This window comes from Bufo gargarizans, chromosome 6 (assembly GCF_014858855.1).
Source record: "Bufo gargarizans isolate SCDJY-AF-19 chromosome 6, ASM1485885v1, whole genome shotgun sequence".
In the NCBI taxonomy this organism is placed as follows: domain Eukaryota; kingdom Metazoa; phylum Chordata; class Amphibia; order Anura; family Bufonidae; genus Bufo; species Bufo gargarizans.
In genome coordinates, this window is record NC_058085.1 from 251166295 (window position 1) to 251185269 (window position 18975).

General features: G+C 43.5%; 1 protein-coding gene across 1 annotated transcript in view; it reads right to left on the bottom strand.

Annotated features, from left to right (window-relative positions):
• Nucleotides 1–18975, bottom strand: part of TNKS1BP1 (tankyrase 1 binding protein 1) — an 83673-nt gene that overhangs the window by 27071 nt on the left and 37627 nt on the right. Inside the window, exons 5-6 of the mRNA XM_044296430.1 lie at nt 14079–14545; nt 9782–12656 (exon numbers count right to left, since the gene is read on the bottom strand). Coding sequence (XP_044152365.1) covers nt 9782–12656; nt 14079–14545 — 3342 coding nt within the window. The remainder of the gene's footprint in view (nt 1–9781; nt 12657–14078; nt 14546–18975) is intronic.

Consider the following 18975-nt stretch of genomic DNA (forward strand, 5'->3'; position numbering starts at 1 on the left):
AGATGACACTGGGAGCTCAGGCCTCCCAAAGTGACCCCTGCTGCAATGCCCCCTTACTCTGCTGCGACCTGTGCCTGCGCCAGAAACATTTGGGCCTTTGCCCCTCCCCTGTGAAGGGCCTGACAAACTGTTAGATCAAATAAGTAAATAAAAAGGAAAGTAATCCACCCCAAAAAAGGCTGTAATTCTGTCACTTCACCACACAACGGCAAATAATACTTTTTTTTTGCCACTAATACACGCCAAAAAGGGCTGTAATTTTCTCACTTCACCACACAACGGCTAATAAGCCCTATTTCCCCACTAATACATGCCAAAAATTGCTTTAGAGCATATTATAACTGCACTGCTGACCGGCAAATAATACTTTTTTCCCCCACTAATATACGCCAAAAAAGGCTTTAGAACATATAACTGCACCGCTGAACGGCAAATAATAAAATAATACTTTTTTTTGCCACTAATACACGTCAAAAAGGGTTGTAATTTTCTCACTTCACCACACAACAGCTAATAAGCCCTTTTTCCCCCCACTAATACACACCCAAAAAGGTTTTAGAATATATAACTGGATTGCTGAACGGCATATATTTTTTTTTTGCCACTAATACATGCCAAAAAAGGCTGTAATTTTCTCATTTCATCACACAACAGCTAATAAGCCCTTTTTTCCCCACTAATACACGCCAAAAAAGGCTTTAGAACATATAACTGCACCGCTGAACAGCAAATAATAAAATAATACTTTTTTTTGCCACTAATACACGTCAAAAAGGGCTGTAATTTTCTCACTTCACCACACAACGGCTAATAAGCCCTATTTCCCCACTAATACATGCCAAAAATTGCTTTAGAGCATATTATAACTGCACTGCTGACCGGCAAATAATACTTTTTTCCCCCACTAATATACGCCAAAAAAGGCTTTAGAACATATACCGTATTTATCGGCGTATAACACGCACAGGCGTATAACACGCACCTTCATTTTAAGAGGGAAATTTCAGGAAAAAAAGAAAAAAAGGGTATCTCAGAACTTTTTTTTTATTAATATTATTACCACTTATAAGGTAAATAATGTAAAAGGATGACACTTATGGGGCTCTGTGGATGACACTTATGTCATCCACAGATCCCCATAAGTGTCATCTACAGATCCCCCATCAGATGGATCAGTGTGGAGAGAGGAGGCGGGGACACTCATGGCGGGGCCCGGTGCAGTGACTCTACTCTAATACACCGGGCCCCGCAACTGTTAAACATTTAATCTGATCTCTTGTAGACGTGCTGTACGGTACTTACTGTTGTACCGGAGTTATAACATTAAGACGGCGCAGACCGGCATCTCCCTCGGTCATGCGCCGCCTGTCTCAGCTCCCTCCTGATGCGCTGCCTGCCCCAGCTCCCTCCTCATGCGCCGCCTGCCCCAGCTCCCTCCTCATGCGCCGCCTGCCCCAGCTCCCTCCTCATGCGCCGCCTGCCTGCTTATCTCACTTTATGAATGAACAGGCAGGCGGCGCATGACAGAGTGAGCTGGGGCAGGCGCCGCATGACAGAGTGAGCTGGGACAGGCGGCGCATGAGGAGGGAGCTGCGGCAGGCGCTGCGCCGTCTTAATGTTATACCTCCGGTATGTAAAAACATGGCTTCTTAACATTATATCGGCGTATAACACGCATACATCATTTTCCCCCTATTTTCAGGGGGAAAAAGTGCGTGTTATACGCCGATAAATACGGTAACTGCACCGCTGAACGGCAAATAATAAAATAATACTTTTTTTTGCCACTAATACACGTCAAAAAGGGTTGTAATTTTCTCACTTCACCACACAACAGCTAATAAGCCCTTTTTCCCCCCACTAATACACACCCAAAAAGGTTTTAGAATATATAACTGGATTGCTGAACGGCATATTTTTTTTTTTGCCACTAATACATGCCAAAAAAGGCTGTAATTTTCTCATTTCATCACACAACAGCTAATAAGCCCTTTTTTCCCCACTAATACACGCCAAAAAAGGCTTTAGAACATATAACTGCACCGCTGAACAGCAAATAATAAAATAATACTTTTTTTTGCCACTAATACACGTCAAAAAGGGTTGTAATTTTCTCACTTCACCACACAACAGCTAATAAGCCCTTTTTTCCCCACTAATACACGCCAAAAAAGGCTTTAGAACATATAACTGCACTGCTGAACGGCAAATAATACTTTTTGTTCTAAGTAATGGAAAACACTGTGGCTTATACAGTATATGATAACAGAAGGTAATTGTCCAGGTATATCCCCAGACAAAAATAAACAGGGTATGCATTAAATAAAGTTTCAGCCAAAAGCATATGTTGCTCTGTAGATGGCAAACAGATGTAGTGAGATGCAGTAAGAATGCATAGAATGCATATGTATTGATGTCTTCAGTTTTTTGTTGGGTTACCCTAGCTACCCAGCATTACTAGCTCTACAGTGTATATTATAGTGATACTAGCAGAAGGAATCAGCTTCGCACTGGTATATTTCATTATTTCATCTATTTCACTTAATGTTTGTGTGTGTCGTTAAAAGATATCGACTGTATCCCTCATAACAGTGAAGTCCACAGCCCCCCTACCCCTTAACACTGCCCCCCACAGTGCCCAGCCTTCTTAAAATGGGACCTCCACAGTAGCCCATCCCCTTACATTTGACCTTCACAGCAGCCCGCCCCTTTAAAATTGAGTTTCACAGCACCCCACTCCCTTGACAGTGAACTCCTCAGGGGCCTTCCCCTTAACAGTGACCTCTACAGCACCCCGCCCCTTAACACTGAACTCCATAGGGGACCGTTCCCTTATCTGTGTCCTCCACTGTTCCCTACCCCCTTAACAGAGATCTCCACAGCACTCATCCCTTTAACAGTGACCTCCACAGTACCCCGCTCCCTTAACAGTGACCTCACAGTACCCTGCTGCCTTAACAGTGACCTCCACAGCAGCTGCTCCTTTAATAGTGGCCCCTGCCTCCTTAACAGTGACCTCCACAGTGCCAGCCCCTTTAACAGTGACCTTCACAGCGGCCTTCCCCCTTAACAGTGACCTCCACAGTGAATGCCCCTTTAAAAGTGACCTCCACAGTGAACGCCCCTTTAACAGTGACCTCCACAGTGTCCGCCCCTTTAACAGTGAGCTGCACAGCGGCCTGCCCCCTTAACAGTGACCTCCACAGTGAACGCCCCTTTAACAGTGATCTCCACATTTCCTGCCCCTTTAATAGTGACCCCCCACAGTGCCCACCCCTTTAACAGTGACCTCCACAGTGTCCGCCCCTTTAACAGTGAGCTGCACAGTGGCCTGCCCCCTAAACAGTGACCTCCACCGTGAACGCCCCTTTAACAGTGACCTCCACAGTGCCCGCCCCTTTAACCACTTAAGGACCACAGGTTTATACCCCCCTAGTGACCAGGCCCTTTTTTACAAATCGGCACTCCACAACTTTAGCGGTTTATTGCTCGGTCATGCAACTTACCACCCAAATTAATTTTACCTCCTTTTCTTCTCACTAATAGAGCTTTCATTTGGTGGTATTTCATTGCTGCTGACATTTTTACTTTTTTTGTTATTAATCAAAATTTAACGATTTTTTTGCAAAAAAATGACATTTTTCACTTTCAGTTGTAAAATTTTGCAAAAAAAACGACATCCATATATAAATTTTTTGCTAAATTTATTTTTCTACATGTCTTTGATTAAAAAAAATGTTTGGGTAAAAAAAATGGTTTGGGTAAAAGTTATAGCGTTTACAAACTATGGTACAAAAATGTGAATTTCCGCTTTTTGAAGCAGCTCTGACTTTCTGAGCACCTGTCATGTTTCCTGAGGTTCTACAATGCCCAGACAGTACAAACACCCCACAAATGACCCCATTTCGGAAAGTAGACACTCTAAGATATTCACTGATGGGCATAGTGAGTTCATAGAACTTTTTATTTTTTGTCACAAGTTAGCGGAAAATGATGATTTATTATTATTTATTTATTTTTTCTTACAAAGTCTCATATTCCACTAACTTGTGACAAAAAATAAAAACTTCCATGAACTCACTATGCCCATCACGAAATACCTTGGGGTGTCTTCTTTCCAAAATGGGGTCACTTGTGGGGTAGTTATACTGCCCTGGCATTCTAGGGGCCCTAATGTGTGGTTAGTAGTTTGAAATCAAAATGTGTAAAAAATGGCCGGTGAAATCCGAAAGGTGCTCTTTGGAATGTGTGCCCCTTTGCCCACCTAGGCGGCAAAAAAGTGTCACACATCTGGTATCGCCGTACTCAGGAGAAGTTGGGGAATGTGTTTTGGGGTGTCATTTTACATATACCCATGCTGGGTGAGAGAAATATCTTGGCAAAAGACAACTTTTCCCATTTTTTTTATACACAGTTGGCATTTGACCAAGATATTTATATCACCCAGCATGGGTATATGTAAAATGACACCCCAAAACACATTGCCCAACTTCTCCTGAGTACGGCGATACCAGATGTGTGACACTTTTTTGCAGCCTAGGTGGGCAAAGGGGCCCACATTCCAAAGAACACCTTTAGGATTTCACCGGCCATTTTTTACAGATTTTGATTTCAAACTACTTCGCACACATTAGGGCCCCTAAATTGTCAGGGCAGTATAACTACCCCACAAGTGACCCCATTTTGGAAAGAAGACACCCCAAGGTATTCCGTGAGGGGCATGGCGAGTTCCTGGAATTTTTTATTTTTTGTCACAAGTTAGTGGAATATGAGACTTTGTAAGGAAAAAAAAAAAAATCATCATTTTCCGCTAACTTGTGACAAAAAATAAAAAATTCTAGGAACTCGCCATGCCCCTCACGGAATACCTTGGGGTGTCTTCTTTCCAAAATGGGGTCACTTGTGGGGTAGTTATACTGCCCTGGCATTCTAGGGGCCCTAATGTGTGGTTAGTAGTTTGAAATCAAAATGTGTAAAAAATGGCCGGTGAAATCCGAAAGGTGCTCTTTGGAATGTGTGCCCCTTTGCCCACCTAGGCGGCAAAAAAGTGTCACACATCTGGTATCGCCGTACTCAGGAGAAGTTGGGGAATGTGTTTTGGGGTGTCATTTTACATATACCCATGCTGGGTGAGAGAAATATCTCTGCAAAAGACAACTTTTCCCATTTTTTTATACAAAGTTGGCATTTGACCAAGATATTTCTCACCCAGCATGGGTAAATGTAAAATGACACCCCAAAACACATTCCCCAACTTTTCCTGAGTACGGCAATACCACATGTGTGACACTTTTTTGCAGCCTAGATGCACAAAGCGGCCCAAATTCCTTTTAGGAGGGCATTTTTAGACATTTGGATCCCAGACTTCTTCTCACGCTTTCGGGCCCCTAACATGCCAGGGCAGTATAAATACCCCACATGTGACCCCATTTTGGAAAGAAGACACCCTAAGGTATTCCGTGAGGGGCATGGCGAGTTCCTAGAATTTTTTTTTTGGCACAAGTTAGCGGAAATAGATTTTTTTTGTATTTTCTCACAGTCTCCCTTTCCGCTAACTTGGGACAAAAATTTCAATCTTTCATGGACTCAATATGCCCCTCATGGAATACCTTGGGGTGTCTTCGTTCCGGAATGGGGTCACATGTGGGGTATTTATACTGCCCTGGCATTTTAGGGGCCCTACAGCGTCAGAAGAAGTCTGGAATATAAATGTCTAAAACAATTTACGCATTTGGATTCCGTGAGGGGTATGGTGAGTTCATGTGAGATTTTATTTTTTGACACAAGTTAGTGGAACATGAGACTTAGTAAGAAAAAACAAAAACAAACAAAAAATTTCCGCTAACTTGTGCCCAAAAAAATGTCTAAATGGAGCCTTACAGGGGGTGATCAATGACAGGGGGGTGATCAGGGAATCTATATGGGGTGATCACCCCCCTGTCATTGATCACCCCCCTGTAAGGCTCCATTCAGACGTCCGTATGATTTTTTACGGATCCACGGATACATGGTTCGGATCCGCAAAACACATGCGGACGTCTGAATGGAGCCTTACAGGGGGGTGAACAATGACAGAGGGGTGATCACCCATATAGACTCCCTGATCACCTCCGTCATTGATCACCCCCCTGTAAGGCTCCATTCAGACGTCCGTATGATTTTTACGGATCCACTGATACATGGATCCGATCCGCAAAACACATGCGGACGTCTGAATGGAGCCTTACAGGGGGGTGATCAATGACAGAGGGGTGATCACCCATATAGACTCCCTGATCACCTCCGTCATTGATCACCCCCCTGTAAGGCTCCATTCAGACGTCCGTATGATTTTTTACGGATCCACGGATACATGGATCGGATCCGCAAAACACATGCGGACGTCTGAATGGAGCCTTACAGGGGGGTGATCAATGACAGAGGGGTGATCACCCATATAGACTCGCTGATCACCTCCGTCATTGATCACCCCCCTGTAAGGCTCCATTCAGACGTCCGTATGATTTTTTACGGATCCACGGATACACGGATCGGATCCGCAAAACACATGCGGACGTCTGAATGGAGCCTTACAGGGGGGTGATCAATGACGGAGGTGATCAGGGAGTCTATATGGGTGATCACCCCTCTGTCATTGATCACCCCCCTGTAAGGCTCCATTCAGACGTCCGCATGTGTTTTGCGGATCCGATCCATGTATCCGTGGATCCGTAAAAAATCATACGGACGTCTGAATGGAGCCTTACAGGGGGGTGATCAATGACAGGGGGTGATCAGGGAGTGTATATGGGGTGATCACCCCCCTGTCACTGATCACCCCCCTGTAAGGCTCCATTCAGACGTCCGTATGTGTTTTGCGGATCCGATCCATGTATCCGTGGATCCGTAAAAATCATATGGACGTCTGAATGGAGCCTTACAGGGGGGTGATCAATGACAGGGGGGTGATCAATGACAGGGGGTGATCAGGAAGTCTATATGGGTGATCACCCCTCTGTCATTGATCACCCCCCTGTAAGGCTCCATTCAGACGTCCGTATGCGTTTTGCGGATCCGATCCATGTATCCTTGGATCCGTAAAAATCATACGGACCTCTGAATGGAGCCTTACAGGGGGGTGATCAATGACAGGGGGGTGATCAGGGAGTCTATATGGGCTGATCAGTGGTTTATAAAGGGTTAATAAGTGACAGGGGGGGGGTGTAGTGTAGTGGTGTTTGGTGCTACTTTAGTGAGCTGCCTGAGTCCTCTGGTGGTCGATCCTAACAAAAGGGACCACCAGAGGACCAGGTAGCAGGTATATTAGACGCTGTTATCAAAACAGCGTCTAATATACCTGTTAGGGGTTAAAAAAATCACATCTCCAGCCTGCCAGCGAGCGATCGCCGCTGGCAGGCTGGAGATCCACTCGCTTACCTTCCGTTCCTGTGAGCGCGCGCGCCTGCGTGCGCGCGTTCACAGGAAATCTCGGCTCACGCGAGATGACGCCTATTGGCGTTAGCGTAGCCTGGGAGAGCCGCCGCAATGACGCCTTTCGGCGTTAGCGTGGCGGCAAGCGGTTAACAATGACCTCCACAGTGCCCGCCCCTTTAACAGTGACCTGCACAGCGGCCTGCCCCCTTAACAGTGACCTCCTCTTAATTGTGGCCCTGCCAACTTTACAGTGTCCTCCACAGCACCACGCCCCTCTAATAGTAGCCCCTGCTCCCTTGACAGTGACCTCCACAGCGCCCTGCCCCTTTAAGGCTAGGGCTACATGACGACATGTGTCGTGCGACATTTTGTCGTACCAATATCGCGCAACAATTTTTATAATGATAGGCTATGGTGTTGCACTGCCACATGCTGCAACTGCGACATGACAGTCTCAAAAAATCCATCCAAGATGGATGCATGTAGCAGCGTAGTTGCTACAAGTCGCACGACACATGTGCCCTATGTGTCGTGCGACTTATTGTCGTTGTGTAGCTCTAGTCTAGCCTAAAGCTGACCTGCAGCAGTGAAGAAAAATGGCTGGGTTGTTATGGAAACCTCGAGTAAAACTGTGTGTATATCTAGACTAAGGGCCTGGGAGCTTCTATTGGCTGATAAGGGACATGTGACTGTTTGTATGGCAGTTAAGGGATATGAAGAGAAAGACTTGCAGGCTTCTATTGGCTAATGAAAAAAAACATTTTTTGGGAATATCTCAGGAACGGTACGTCCTAGAGAGCTGTGACCCTACAAGATTCCTTTCCAGGAAGCAAGGGATGAGTATACCAAGTTTAGTTGAAATCGATGGTTGCAGTTTTGAGTGATTGCGGAACATACATACACGCATATATACGTCCATTTATATATATATATATATATATATATATATAGAGAGAGAGAGAGAGAGAGATATATACCAAATAATACCACAAGGTGCATTTGACAATACTGAAAACATGGTTACTTTTCATAAATTAATAACACATGGAAGCTAGTGAGATACAAAAATACATAAATTCAAGTAACGATATGGAGTTAAGGACCCACCTCAATTTGCAGGAAATCAGAATTGCATATTTGATGAAATGCCTCATCCATATATCTGCACTGTGACAAGGTTTGAACTAAGTATTCAGGTACTCAGGCAATGTCAAAAAGCCTAGACAGGATCGAGCCCATAGCCTGACATTGCACAATATTGCTGCAGCCTCCTTTTTACTACCTTGTATATGCCCCTTTTAACACTGCCTACAATGGAGATGCATGGTGGGTGGGTCTTCATATTAGAGCGAATGTAAGGATTTACTTTTGGTTTCCAGTCACCACATATAAAACGATGTATGATGATTTCCCCATGATTTTATTTCTCATAATTATTGCTAGGCATGTCTGTGGTCAAGATATGAATACATACTGACTCATGTTCAAGTTTAATGGCCGTACTATGGGTCCAGACATTGGAGCCGTATTATGGGCCTATAGAAATGTATGGGGCCCTGTGACAAAACCCCTGTTTTAGGAATGTCCAGACTCTTGTATTTCGTCTGCTGTTCAAGTAGTTAACCTTATTTCGCCCTTTAAATGTACACAAACCACCTCATCTGCCTGTGACGCAGTTAGCGAACACAATGGACATTAGCGAACACAATGGATATTGCCCGTGACACAATCCACAAACACAATGGATATTGCCTGTGATACATTTAGCAAACACAATGGTCTTGGTCATCGACCGCGTGGAACTATGTCCGGCCCCTTTATCCAATTATCTCCAGGATAGAGAGGAGAGATTTTACTGTTCATGTGGGAGTGTGTCATATCTTACTGTATATTGATTGGTCACTGGATTTTGTGTGCCTGCTCCCCACAATGGCCCCATTGGAGTAACCCTTGCTGGAGGACTTGATAAAAGGCTGAGCTGTGGCCATCAATAAAGTTGATCGTTTTTACCCCCTTCCTGAAGTCTTGGCTCCTGTTTGTGGGGGATTGGGAGCTATATCTTCACAACACCTTCGGATTTACTTGGTTTTCGGGAGACGCTGTACGGATTTACTCAGCTGGAGTGTCAGATATCCGTAACAGGCCACATTGTACCTTTGTATGTCTCTGATTGTCTCCATAATATGGTGTCATATGAAGCACCATATGGTAGGGCCTACGCCCCTAAAGAATGAAGCCACAGTGAGTGTGTCCCTCCGGACAAGTTTACACCCATAGCTCTGCCATGCCATGAAGCCTAAATAACAGATGTATTACTGTTGTACATAGATCTTTAGATAACCAAAAACAAAAAGGGTAGAATTCATACCTCTAGAAAATCAAAATTACTGTCTTCTATAGTTTCCCCTGTGTCTGATACTATCTCCTCTGGACTTTCTTTGTGGATGTCATCTGATAATTTAGGTCCACTTGACCTATTGTCTTTGCGCTCTGATTCTTCAAGTCCTGAATGTCCATTTATATTTTTTTGAATATAAGTATAGTTGTCCAATGTGTCCTGGGCCTGAGAATCATGTGACTCCTCTGTATGTGATTCATGCAATTGAGAATGTCTATCAGAATCTTTATGCTCCTGCTGCTCTGGTAGAACATTTCCACTCTCTGGCTCAACAAAATCAGTATCTAAAGTCTTTGGCTTTTCTTGCTCAGGATACCTAAGGTCTTGGTCTTTAGATAGTAAATCCTTATGGGACGTTTCAGATGGTGAGTCATTGTTGTGATGGTATTCTTCTGGAGAACTATACCTATGTTGTGGCTCCAAGTATTTTTCAGGTCTGCTCTCCGCTGTATCTTGCTTTGCTGAAGTAGCATGTCCACTGTCTGTTTCTACAGTATGAAGATCCATGTACTCTTGCTCTGTAGACTCTGTCAACCTATAATTATTTTCTCCAGACATCTTACTTTTACCCTCTGAAGTCTGCTTTGACTGTTGTGAATAATAGTTGAACTGTGAATCTTCTGAGCTGTTATTGTTATTCTCCAAGCTTTCTGGTTGTTGATATCTGAAATTTAGCGCCTCTGTTTGTGTTGTTGGATAATTTTGCTCCTCTGATTGTGCTTGTTGATAATTTGGATCTTCTGAGTGTTCTTGTTGGTAATACAACTCCTCTGAGTGTTTGTGATGAACAGGGCATTCCTCTGAGTGCTCTTGTTGATAATTTGGCTCTTCTGATTGCCCTTGTTGATAATATGGCTCCTTTGATTTTTGGTAATCTGGAACCTCCGATTGAGGTTGTTCATAATCTGGACCTTTGAATTGTGCTTGTAGGTGATTTGGCAACCCAGACTTTGACTGTTGGAAATCGGGCTCCTCTGGTTGTGCTTGTTGGTAATTTACTAACTCTGATGGAGTTTCCTCTGCTTGAGCATGCTGGTTATGTAACTCATATGATTGTTTTACATAGGGAATGATCTTTTCTGGTGAATCCTCTGACTCTGTATACTTTTTCTCTGCATATTCATACACTTTTTCTGACTCCTTTGGTTGTATGTCCTGAGTATAGGACTCCTTTATCTGGTCATATGTGTTACCCGGTTTCTCTAATTGTTCATATGTAATGGTTGTAGTCTTTGATGGCTTATGCCTATAAGCTAAGTCTTCTGATTGGGCATTGTACAAAATATGATCCTCTGGTAGCTCATATGTTTGATCTAGCTTCTCTGACTGGTTACACGCATGCTTTGCTTCCTTTAGGACTGCATACTTATGGCTTTCTTCTCCTGAATCTATATAATCGTGATCTGGCTCCTCTGATATATAAACTACATTTTCCTGCTCTTTCTTTAATACTGCATAGTTATGTATATCCTCTCTTGATTGTGGATATTCTTGGTCTTGTTCTTCTGATGACTCATGCATGTGAACTGGTTGCTTTAATGCTGTATATGTGTGAACTAGTTCCTCAGATGGTGCATATGTATGGTCAATTTCCTTACATTGTGCATTTGTATCAACTGATTTCTCCGATGGTGCATATTTATAAACTAGTTCCTCAGATGGTGCATATGTATGATCTATTTCTTTATGTGGAGCATATTTATAATCTATTTCCTTAGATTGTACATATGTATCAATTGATTTCTCAGATGATGCATCTGTATGATCGATTTCCTTGTGTGGTGCATCTGTATGATCGATTTCCTTATGTGGTGCATATGTATGATCTATTACCTTAGATGGTACATATGTATCCACTGGTTTCTCAGTTGGTGCACATTTATAAACTAGTTCCTCAGATGGTGCATATGTATGATCTATTTCTTTACGTGGAGAATATGTATGATCTATTTCCTTAGATGGTACATATGTACCAACTGATTTCTCAGATGGTGCATATGTGTGATCAATTTCCTTATGTGGTGCATATGTATGATCTATTACCTTAGATGGTACATATGTATCCACTGGTTTCTCAGATGGTGCACATTTATAAACTAGTTCCTCGGATGGTGCATATGTATGATCTATTTCTTTACGTGGAGAATATGTATGATCTATTTCCTTAGATGGTACATATGTATCAACTGATTTCTCAGATGGTGCATATGTGTGATCAATTTCCTTATGTGGCGCATATGTATGATCTATTTCCTTAGATGGTACATATGTATCAACTAGTTTCTCAGATGGTGAATATGTATGAACTAGTTCCTCAGACTGTGCACCTTCTTGCAATGGTTCTTCTGACTGACTAGGTGAAAAATTATGGTCCTCTGACTTAACTTCATGTTTTACTTTGTCTCCATCCTGAATATTTTGTGAGTAAATATTATAGTACTGAATTCCATCTTTGTGATCTCTTCTGCCGCTTAACTTCGTTGATTGAGTGACTGTGCCAGCTAAATCCTTAAAATGACTCAAGTGAAATTCTTTAGATTTAGAACACTCCAGCTCTTCTAACTCATCAAGATTTGACTTGGAACTTGGTTTGCAGTTCTCCAGTTCAGTCAGCTCTTCCTGTGGCTGAGCCTGAGCACTTGATGGAAGAAATTCCTTTGCATGAGTATATATTTCCTGTGAAGGAAGTTTGTCATCCGTACGGGATTCAATGGTAATGGGTAGTGCCTTCTTTATATCTGTATTTTCATGAAATTCAGAATCATCTGCTGTACTGGGTTTATAAAGATGGATATAAGGTGTCCCAGAGTCTTGGAAGGAATAGGTATCATTTCCACGTTCTAAGCTGAAATATAGGAAGGTGAGAATTAGTGAGTGAAGGAATTCCTATATAAAGCTTAAGAAGCATCTGTCAGCAGGACGAACCCTATTAACCCAGGCATTGGCTCTGGTAGGTCTGACTCTGCTGATTAAGAGCATACCTTATTTTAGCTGTTACATTCCAATGCTACTGAGAAATCATTGTTTTAATTAATATGCAAATGAGGACATACATGCACTTTAGCTCCTCTTCTCAGCAGCACTGGATACTTCCTCCTCCATTTGATTGGCAGGGCCAGACATCACCAGTGTCATTTTGCTGGCCCTGTAAATCAATGGTGGTGGTGTGTGTGGGGGGTGTGTTCAGCACTGCAAAAAGGAGGACTTAAAGAGCATATAGTAGCTACGGCCCAGCCTTGGTGCACTTAGAGGGGTTGATTCACTGAAGCAAATGGCATTTACATGTAGAAACAGTTAATACAAGGCACTTACTAATGTATTGTGATTGTCCATATTGCTTTCTTTGCTGGCTTGATTCATTTTTCCATGACATTATACACTGCTCGTATCCAGCGCTAACGGACACTTCTGCAGTTAAATAGCGGTAGTCATGCATAGGCACACATTCGCAGCAGCCCCTGTGCTGACCACCTCGTACCTATGCTGCAGCGGTTGCCATAATTCCTGGAAACGAGCAGTGTATAATGTGATAGAAAAATGAATCGAGCTATCAACAGAAGCAATATGGATCAAAACAATACATTAGTAGCAGGGGCCTCTTTAGATCACCCTAAGGTGTTGCTGTTAAAAACTTGAATATTCATTTTTTTACCCCATTTAAATTTTTGGGTCCAACATTCTGTACTGATTTTTCTTTAAAAATATAGATCTGTTTTTCTCATAGAGGGAACAAAATCCTCTTAATAGTTGTTGTGCTAAATGATATCATTTTGGGTTGGGTAACTGCAGCCACCACTAGAGCATTTCTATTTTATTACTCAGTTCTATGTACAGTATCAACCGTATACAGTAATCTCCCCCTAGTGGTGGCAGTGGGCAGCTAGAATATCATCATGTAAAGGAGTTTCCCACAGGATAAGAGATAATTATTGATTTCTGGGGGTCTGACCGCTATGACCCCCACCAATCAAGTGAATAAAGCAGTGGTGCGTATGCGTGACCATCACTCCATTCATTGTCTATAGGACTTCCAAGTATAATGCTCAAATATTTCTGCAAATCGAACCTAATAAATCAGTGGCCCAGCATACACACCTTCACTTTACACAGGAAACCCCATTGTAATTCTCCAACTAATGTTTTGCTGATTTCAATTACGTTATTTACTTAATGTTACAATGTATTTCTGAGAACCCAGAACATATTTTATTTAATTTCCTGTAAAAGACCAACAGTCCAGTATACAATAAAGCAAAATATTAGTTACCTGGGTGCAGTAAAATGGGACATATACTCCACATGCGTCACCTCAGAATCAGCCTCTGGCTGTCTCTTATTGAAGCTTCTGTTGTCATCATCTATATCAGGTTGTTTGGTGTCAGTCTCTTGGTTTCCACTCTCAATATTTTCATACATTTGTGTAGCATGAGAAATCAAAGGCTTTTCTTCATCAATAAGTTTAACTTCTTTATGATGGAGACTTAATCCATGAACATCTGGTTGGCCAACATCTATATTTTCATTACCATGATATTCACTTCTATGAATCACTGTATAGTCTGTAGGAACTTTGCTAATATTATCTTCTCTATAAATCCCATCATCTGTGGTCATTGTGTAGTTGGCTATTTGCGTCCTTACAAAACCTAGTGACTCATCTGTTCCTGCTGACTTCCCCTGTTGCTCTTCCACAGGTTCTTCATCGGTCTTTTGCTGTCCATGTAAAGCTGGTTTCTGCAAAATTGTGATACAGAAATAATTAGCTAACCTTGATGGTTATATGCATGTGGACATGCATTTGGGCAGTAATGCTGACATCTCAAACTCAATGTAGGACTACCTTTCCCTTGTGTACTAATCCAAGTAGGAGCAAAAAGCAAAATGGAATTAAAGGGAAGAGTGGAGGCATGAAGGTAGAAAATTATTATATTTGTGATGGGCAGAGAGTTCCATAGTCTCACTCTTACTGGAAAGAATCCCTGTCTATGTTGATAAAGAAACCTTCTTCCATCTAGACATGGAGTATGAACATTGTCATGGCTACAGACCTAGGAATAAAAAGATAATTACAATGATCTCTGTACCGTCCATTCATATATTAGTGCAGCGTCCCACATATGTGTGTAAATGGGACACTTCAAACATCTTAATATATACAGTACAGACCAAAAGTTTGGACACACCTTCTCATTCAAAGAGTTTTCTTTATTTTCATGACTATGAAAATTGTAGATTCACACTGAAGGCATCAAAACTATGAATTAACACATGTGGAATTATATATATAACATTAAAAGTGTGAAACAACTGAAAATATGTCATATTCTAGGTTCTTCAAAGTAGCCACCTTTTGCTTTGATTACTGCTTTGCACACTCTTGGCATTCTCTTGATAAGCTTCAAGAGGTAGTCACCTGAAATGGTTTTCACTTCACAAGTGTGCCCTGTCAGGTTTAATAAGTGGGATTTCTTGCCTTATAAATGGGGTTGGGACCATCAGTTGCGTTGTGCAAAAAGGCAGGTGAATACACAGCTGATAGTCCTACTGAATAGACTGTTAGAATTTGCATTATGGCAAGAAAAAAGCAGCTAAGTAAAGAAAAACGGGTGGCCATCATTACTTTAAGAAATGAAGGTCAGTCAGTCCGAAAAATTGGGAAAACTTTGAAAGTGTCCCCAAGTGCAGTCACAAAAACCATCAAGCGCTACAAAGAAACTGGCTCACATGCGGACCGTCCCAGGAAAGGAAGACCAAGAGTCACCTCTGCTGCGGAGGATAAGTTCATCCGAGTCACCAGCCTCAGAAATCGCAGGTTAACAGCAGCACAGATTAGAGACCAGGTCAATGCCACACAGAGTTCTAGCAGCAGACACATCTCTAGAACAACTGTTAAGAGGAGACTGTGTGAATCAGGCCTTCATGGTAGAATATTTGATATGAAACCACTGCTAAGGACAGGCAACAAGCAGAAGAGACTTGTTTTGGCTAACGAACACAAGGAATGGACATTAGACCAGTGGAGTCCAAATTTGAGATCTTTGGTTCCAACCACCGTGTCTTTGTGCGACGCAGAAAAGGTGAACGGATGGACTCTACATGCCTGGTTCCCACCGTGAAGCATGGAGGAGAAGGTGTGATGGTGTGGGGGTGCTTTGCTGGTGACACTGTTGGGGATTTATTCAAAATTTAAGGCATACTGAACCAGCATGGCTACCACAGCATCTTGCAGCGGCATGCTATTCCATCCGGTTTGCGTTTAGTTGGACCATCATTTATTTTTCAACAGGACAATGACCCCAAACACACCTCCAGGCTGTGAAATGGCTATTTGACCATGAAGGAGAGTGATGGGGTGCTGTGCCAGATGACCTGGCCTCCACAGTCACCGGACCTGAACCCAATCAAGATGGTTTGGGGTGAGCTGGACAGCAGAGTGAAGGCAAAAGGGCCAACAAGTGCTAAGCATCTCTGGGAACTCCTTCAAGACTGTTGGAAAACCATTTCAGGTGACTACCTATTGAAGCTCATCAAGAGAATGCCAAGAGTGTGCAAAGCAGTAATCAAAGCAAAAGGTGGCTACTTTGAAGAACCTAGAATATGACATATTTTCAGTTGTTTCACACTTTTTTGTTATGTATATAATCCCACATGTGTTAATTCATAGTTTTGATGCCTTCAGTGTGAATCTACAATTTTCATAGTCATGAAAATAAAGAAAACTCTTTGAATGAGAAGGTGTGTCCAAACTTTTGGTCTGTACTGTATATATACATGTGTTTATTTGCAATGTATGGTATTTCCATTTATCAGACTGGCAATGTCATTTACACCCACTCGCCCTTAGGTGGTGCTGGCACCACATAATACATATAGTTTAGGTGTGTCTAGACAGGAGGTTAGTTAGTCTAAGTTAGTTGAAGTTGGAGTGTGAGAGGAGGAGAAGCAAGTTCATGGAGGAGAGGAACAGGCATCGTCCAACATGTAGTCTGCTATTTCTACTCCTTAGTAATGGCCAGGCTAAGGGAGTACACCTAACATTGCATTGATCTACAGCAGCAAAGCACAAAACAGTAAGTCTATGTCTGGATATGGGGAGAGACTAGTGAGAGTAACAGCTAAACTCGGCTTATGGACCTCATTAGCACAAGTGCCTGAGAGCAACTTTCCGAGTGCCAGGACACAAATTGACAGTAAGTTTGCAGAATTGTCTTTATCACTAACTAAAACTTCCCGGTAGTAGTGATAACCAAAAACCTTCTCAGTATCTTGTAAATGATGTGGTAGAAGTGTTTGCCTGCTGCGAGGGGACGCCCTTATTGGATAACTAACAATTATCATATTCAGTACCAGAGTGCTAGAGTTGGACCTTAAAGTAAATCCTCAATTGAAAAAATAGTATATATATATTGAGGCTCACCCAGCCTAAATCGTGCAGTGGCAGGGGAGGGCTGGGCAGGGGGGCAGGGAGGCAATTGCCCCCCAGGCCGCCCTAAAAAAACGGCCGCTAGGCTTTTGTCGCTTTTGTCTTTAACAAAAATATTATTTTTTTTTATTCCTCTGGGCCGCACCGCCGATCACCACAGGCGGCGCGGCCTTGGATGTAATTGCGGCAGGCAGTAGGAGATGAGTGCTTCCATTGTGGAAGCACTCATCTCCATATTCATCTGTCCTCAGGACAGCGATACAGATGGCTGTGCTGTGTGGCAGAGGAGGAAGAGGCATATCCCTCCCCTGTTCTTCTGATAGGCCGCAGGCACTAATGCCTGCAGCCTATCAGAGGCCGACATAGGCAGCGCGATGACGTCACACAGCTGGGACACAGGCCGGAAGAGGCCTGCATCGCTGCTGATGGAGGTAAGTATTAGTGTTTTTTTTTTTTTCTTTGCGGGGGGAGCTGTCACTATGGCTATGGGGGAGCTGGCACTATGGGGGAGGGCTAGCATTATGGCTATGGAGGAGCTGGCACTATGGGGGGAGCTGGCACTATGGGGGGCTTGCACTATAGGGGGAGCTGGCACTATAGGGGGGCTGGCACTATGAGGGGAGCTGGCACTATGGGGGGCTGGCACTATGGGGGGCTGGCACTATGGGGGGGCTGGCACTATGGGGGAGCTGGCACTATGGGGGGCTGGCACTATGGGGGGGCTGGCACTATGGGGGGGCTGGCACTATGGGGGGGCTGGCACTATGGGGGGAGCTGGCACTATGGGGGGAGCTGGCACTATAGGGGAACTGGCACTATGAGAGGAGCTGGCACTATGGGGGAACTGGCACTATGAGAGGAGCTGGCACTATGGGGGGCACTATGGGGGCATTTCTTACTGGCACATTATGGGCGGCACAATGGAGGAGAGGAGCACTATGGGGGTATCTGGGGGCTCTAAAGGGGCTTTTTTAATTATTGGCACATTATGGGGGCACTATAGGGGAGAGCTATGGGGCATCTGGTGTTACTATAGGGCCATTATTTGGGGGCACTATGAGGAAGTGGGGGCTCTAAAAGGGCCTTTTGTATTGGCACATTATGGGGGGCAGGGCCGTCTTTAATATTGATTGGACCCTGGGCAAAAATTTACTTGGGCCCCCTGGATCCCGCCTTCCCACACCTTAGCAGGCAATCACGCCCTCCACCACAACACACACACAAAAAATCCACACATCTGGTAGAGTACAGTGAATGACTGTAAATACTTCCAGTTCTGAAAACTCCAGTGGCTCAGGATCAGTGCTCTGGGCAGCTGGGCTCAGGCTGGAAGTGGGCACCGCTCTGCAGGAAGGAGACCTGGGCTCGGCCCACCCTAGTGTTACAGTGCACCCCAGCACCCCACAGTATGCAGTATAGCACCCTATAGTATACAGCACCCCACAGTATGCAGTATAGCACCCTATAGTATACAGCACCACACAGTATGCAGTATAGCACCCCACACTATACAGTACCCCACAGTATATAGTAGAGCAGTATAGCATCCTACAGTATACAGCACCCTACAGTATACAACACCTCACAGTATACAACACCTCACCGTATACAGCACCCCAAACTATACACGATACAGCCCCCCACACTATACAGTACAGCAGTATAGCACTCCACACTATACCGCACCCACAGTATACAGTATACAGACCCCTACAGTATACAGTACAGCAGTATAGCACTC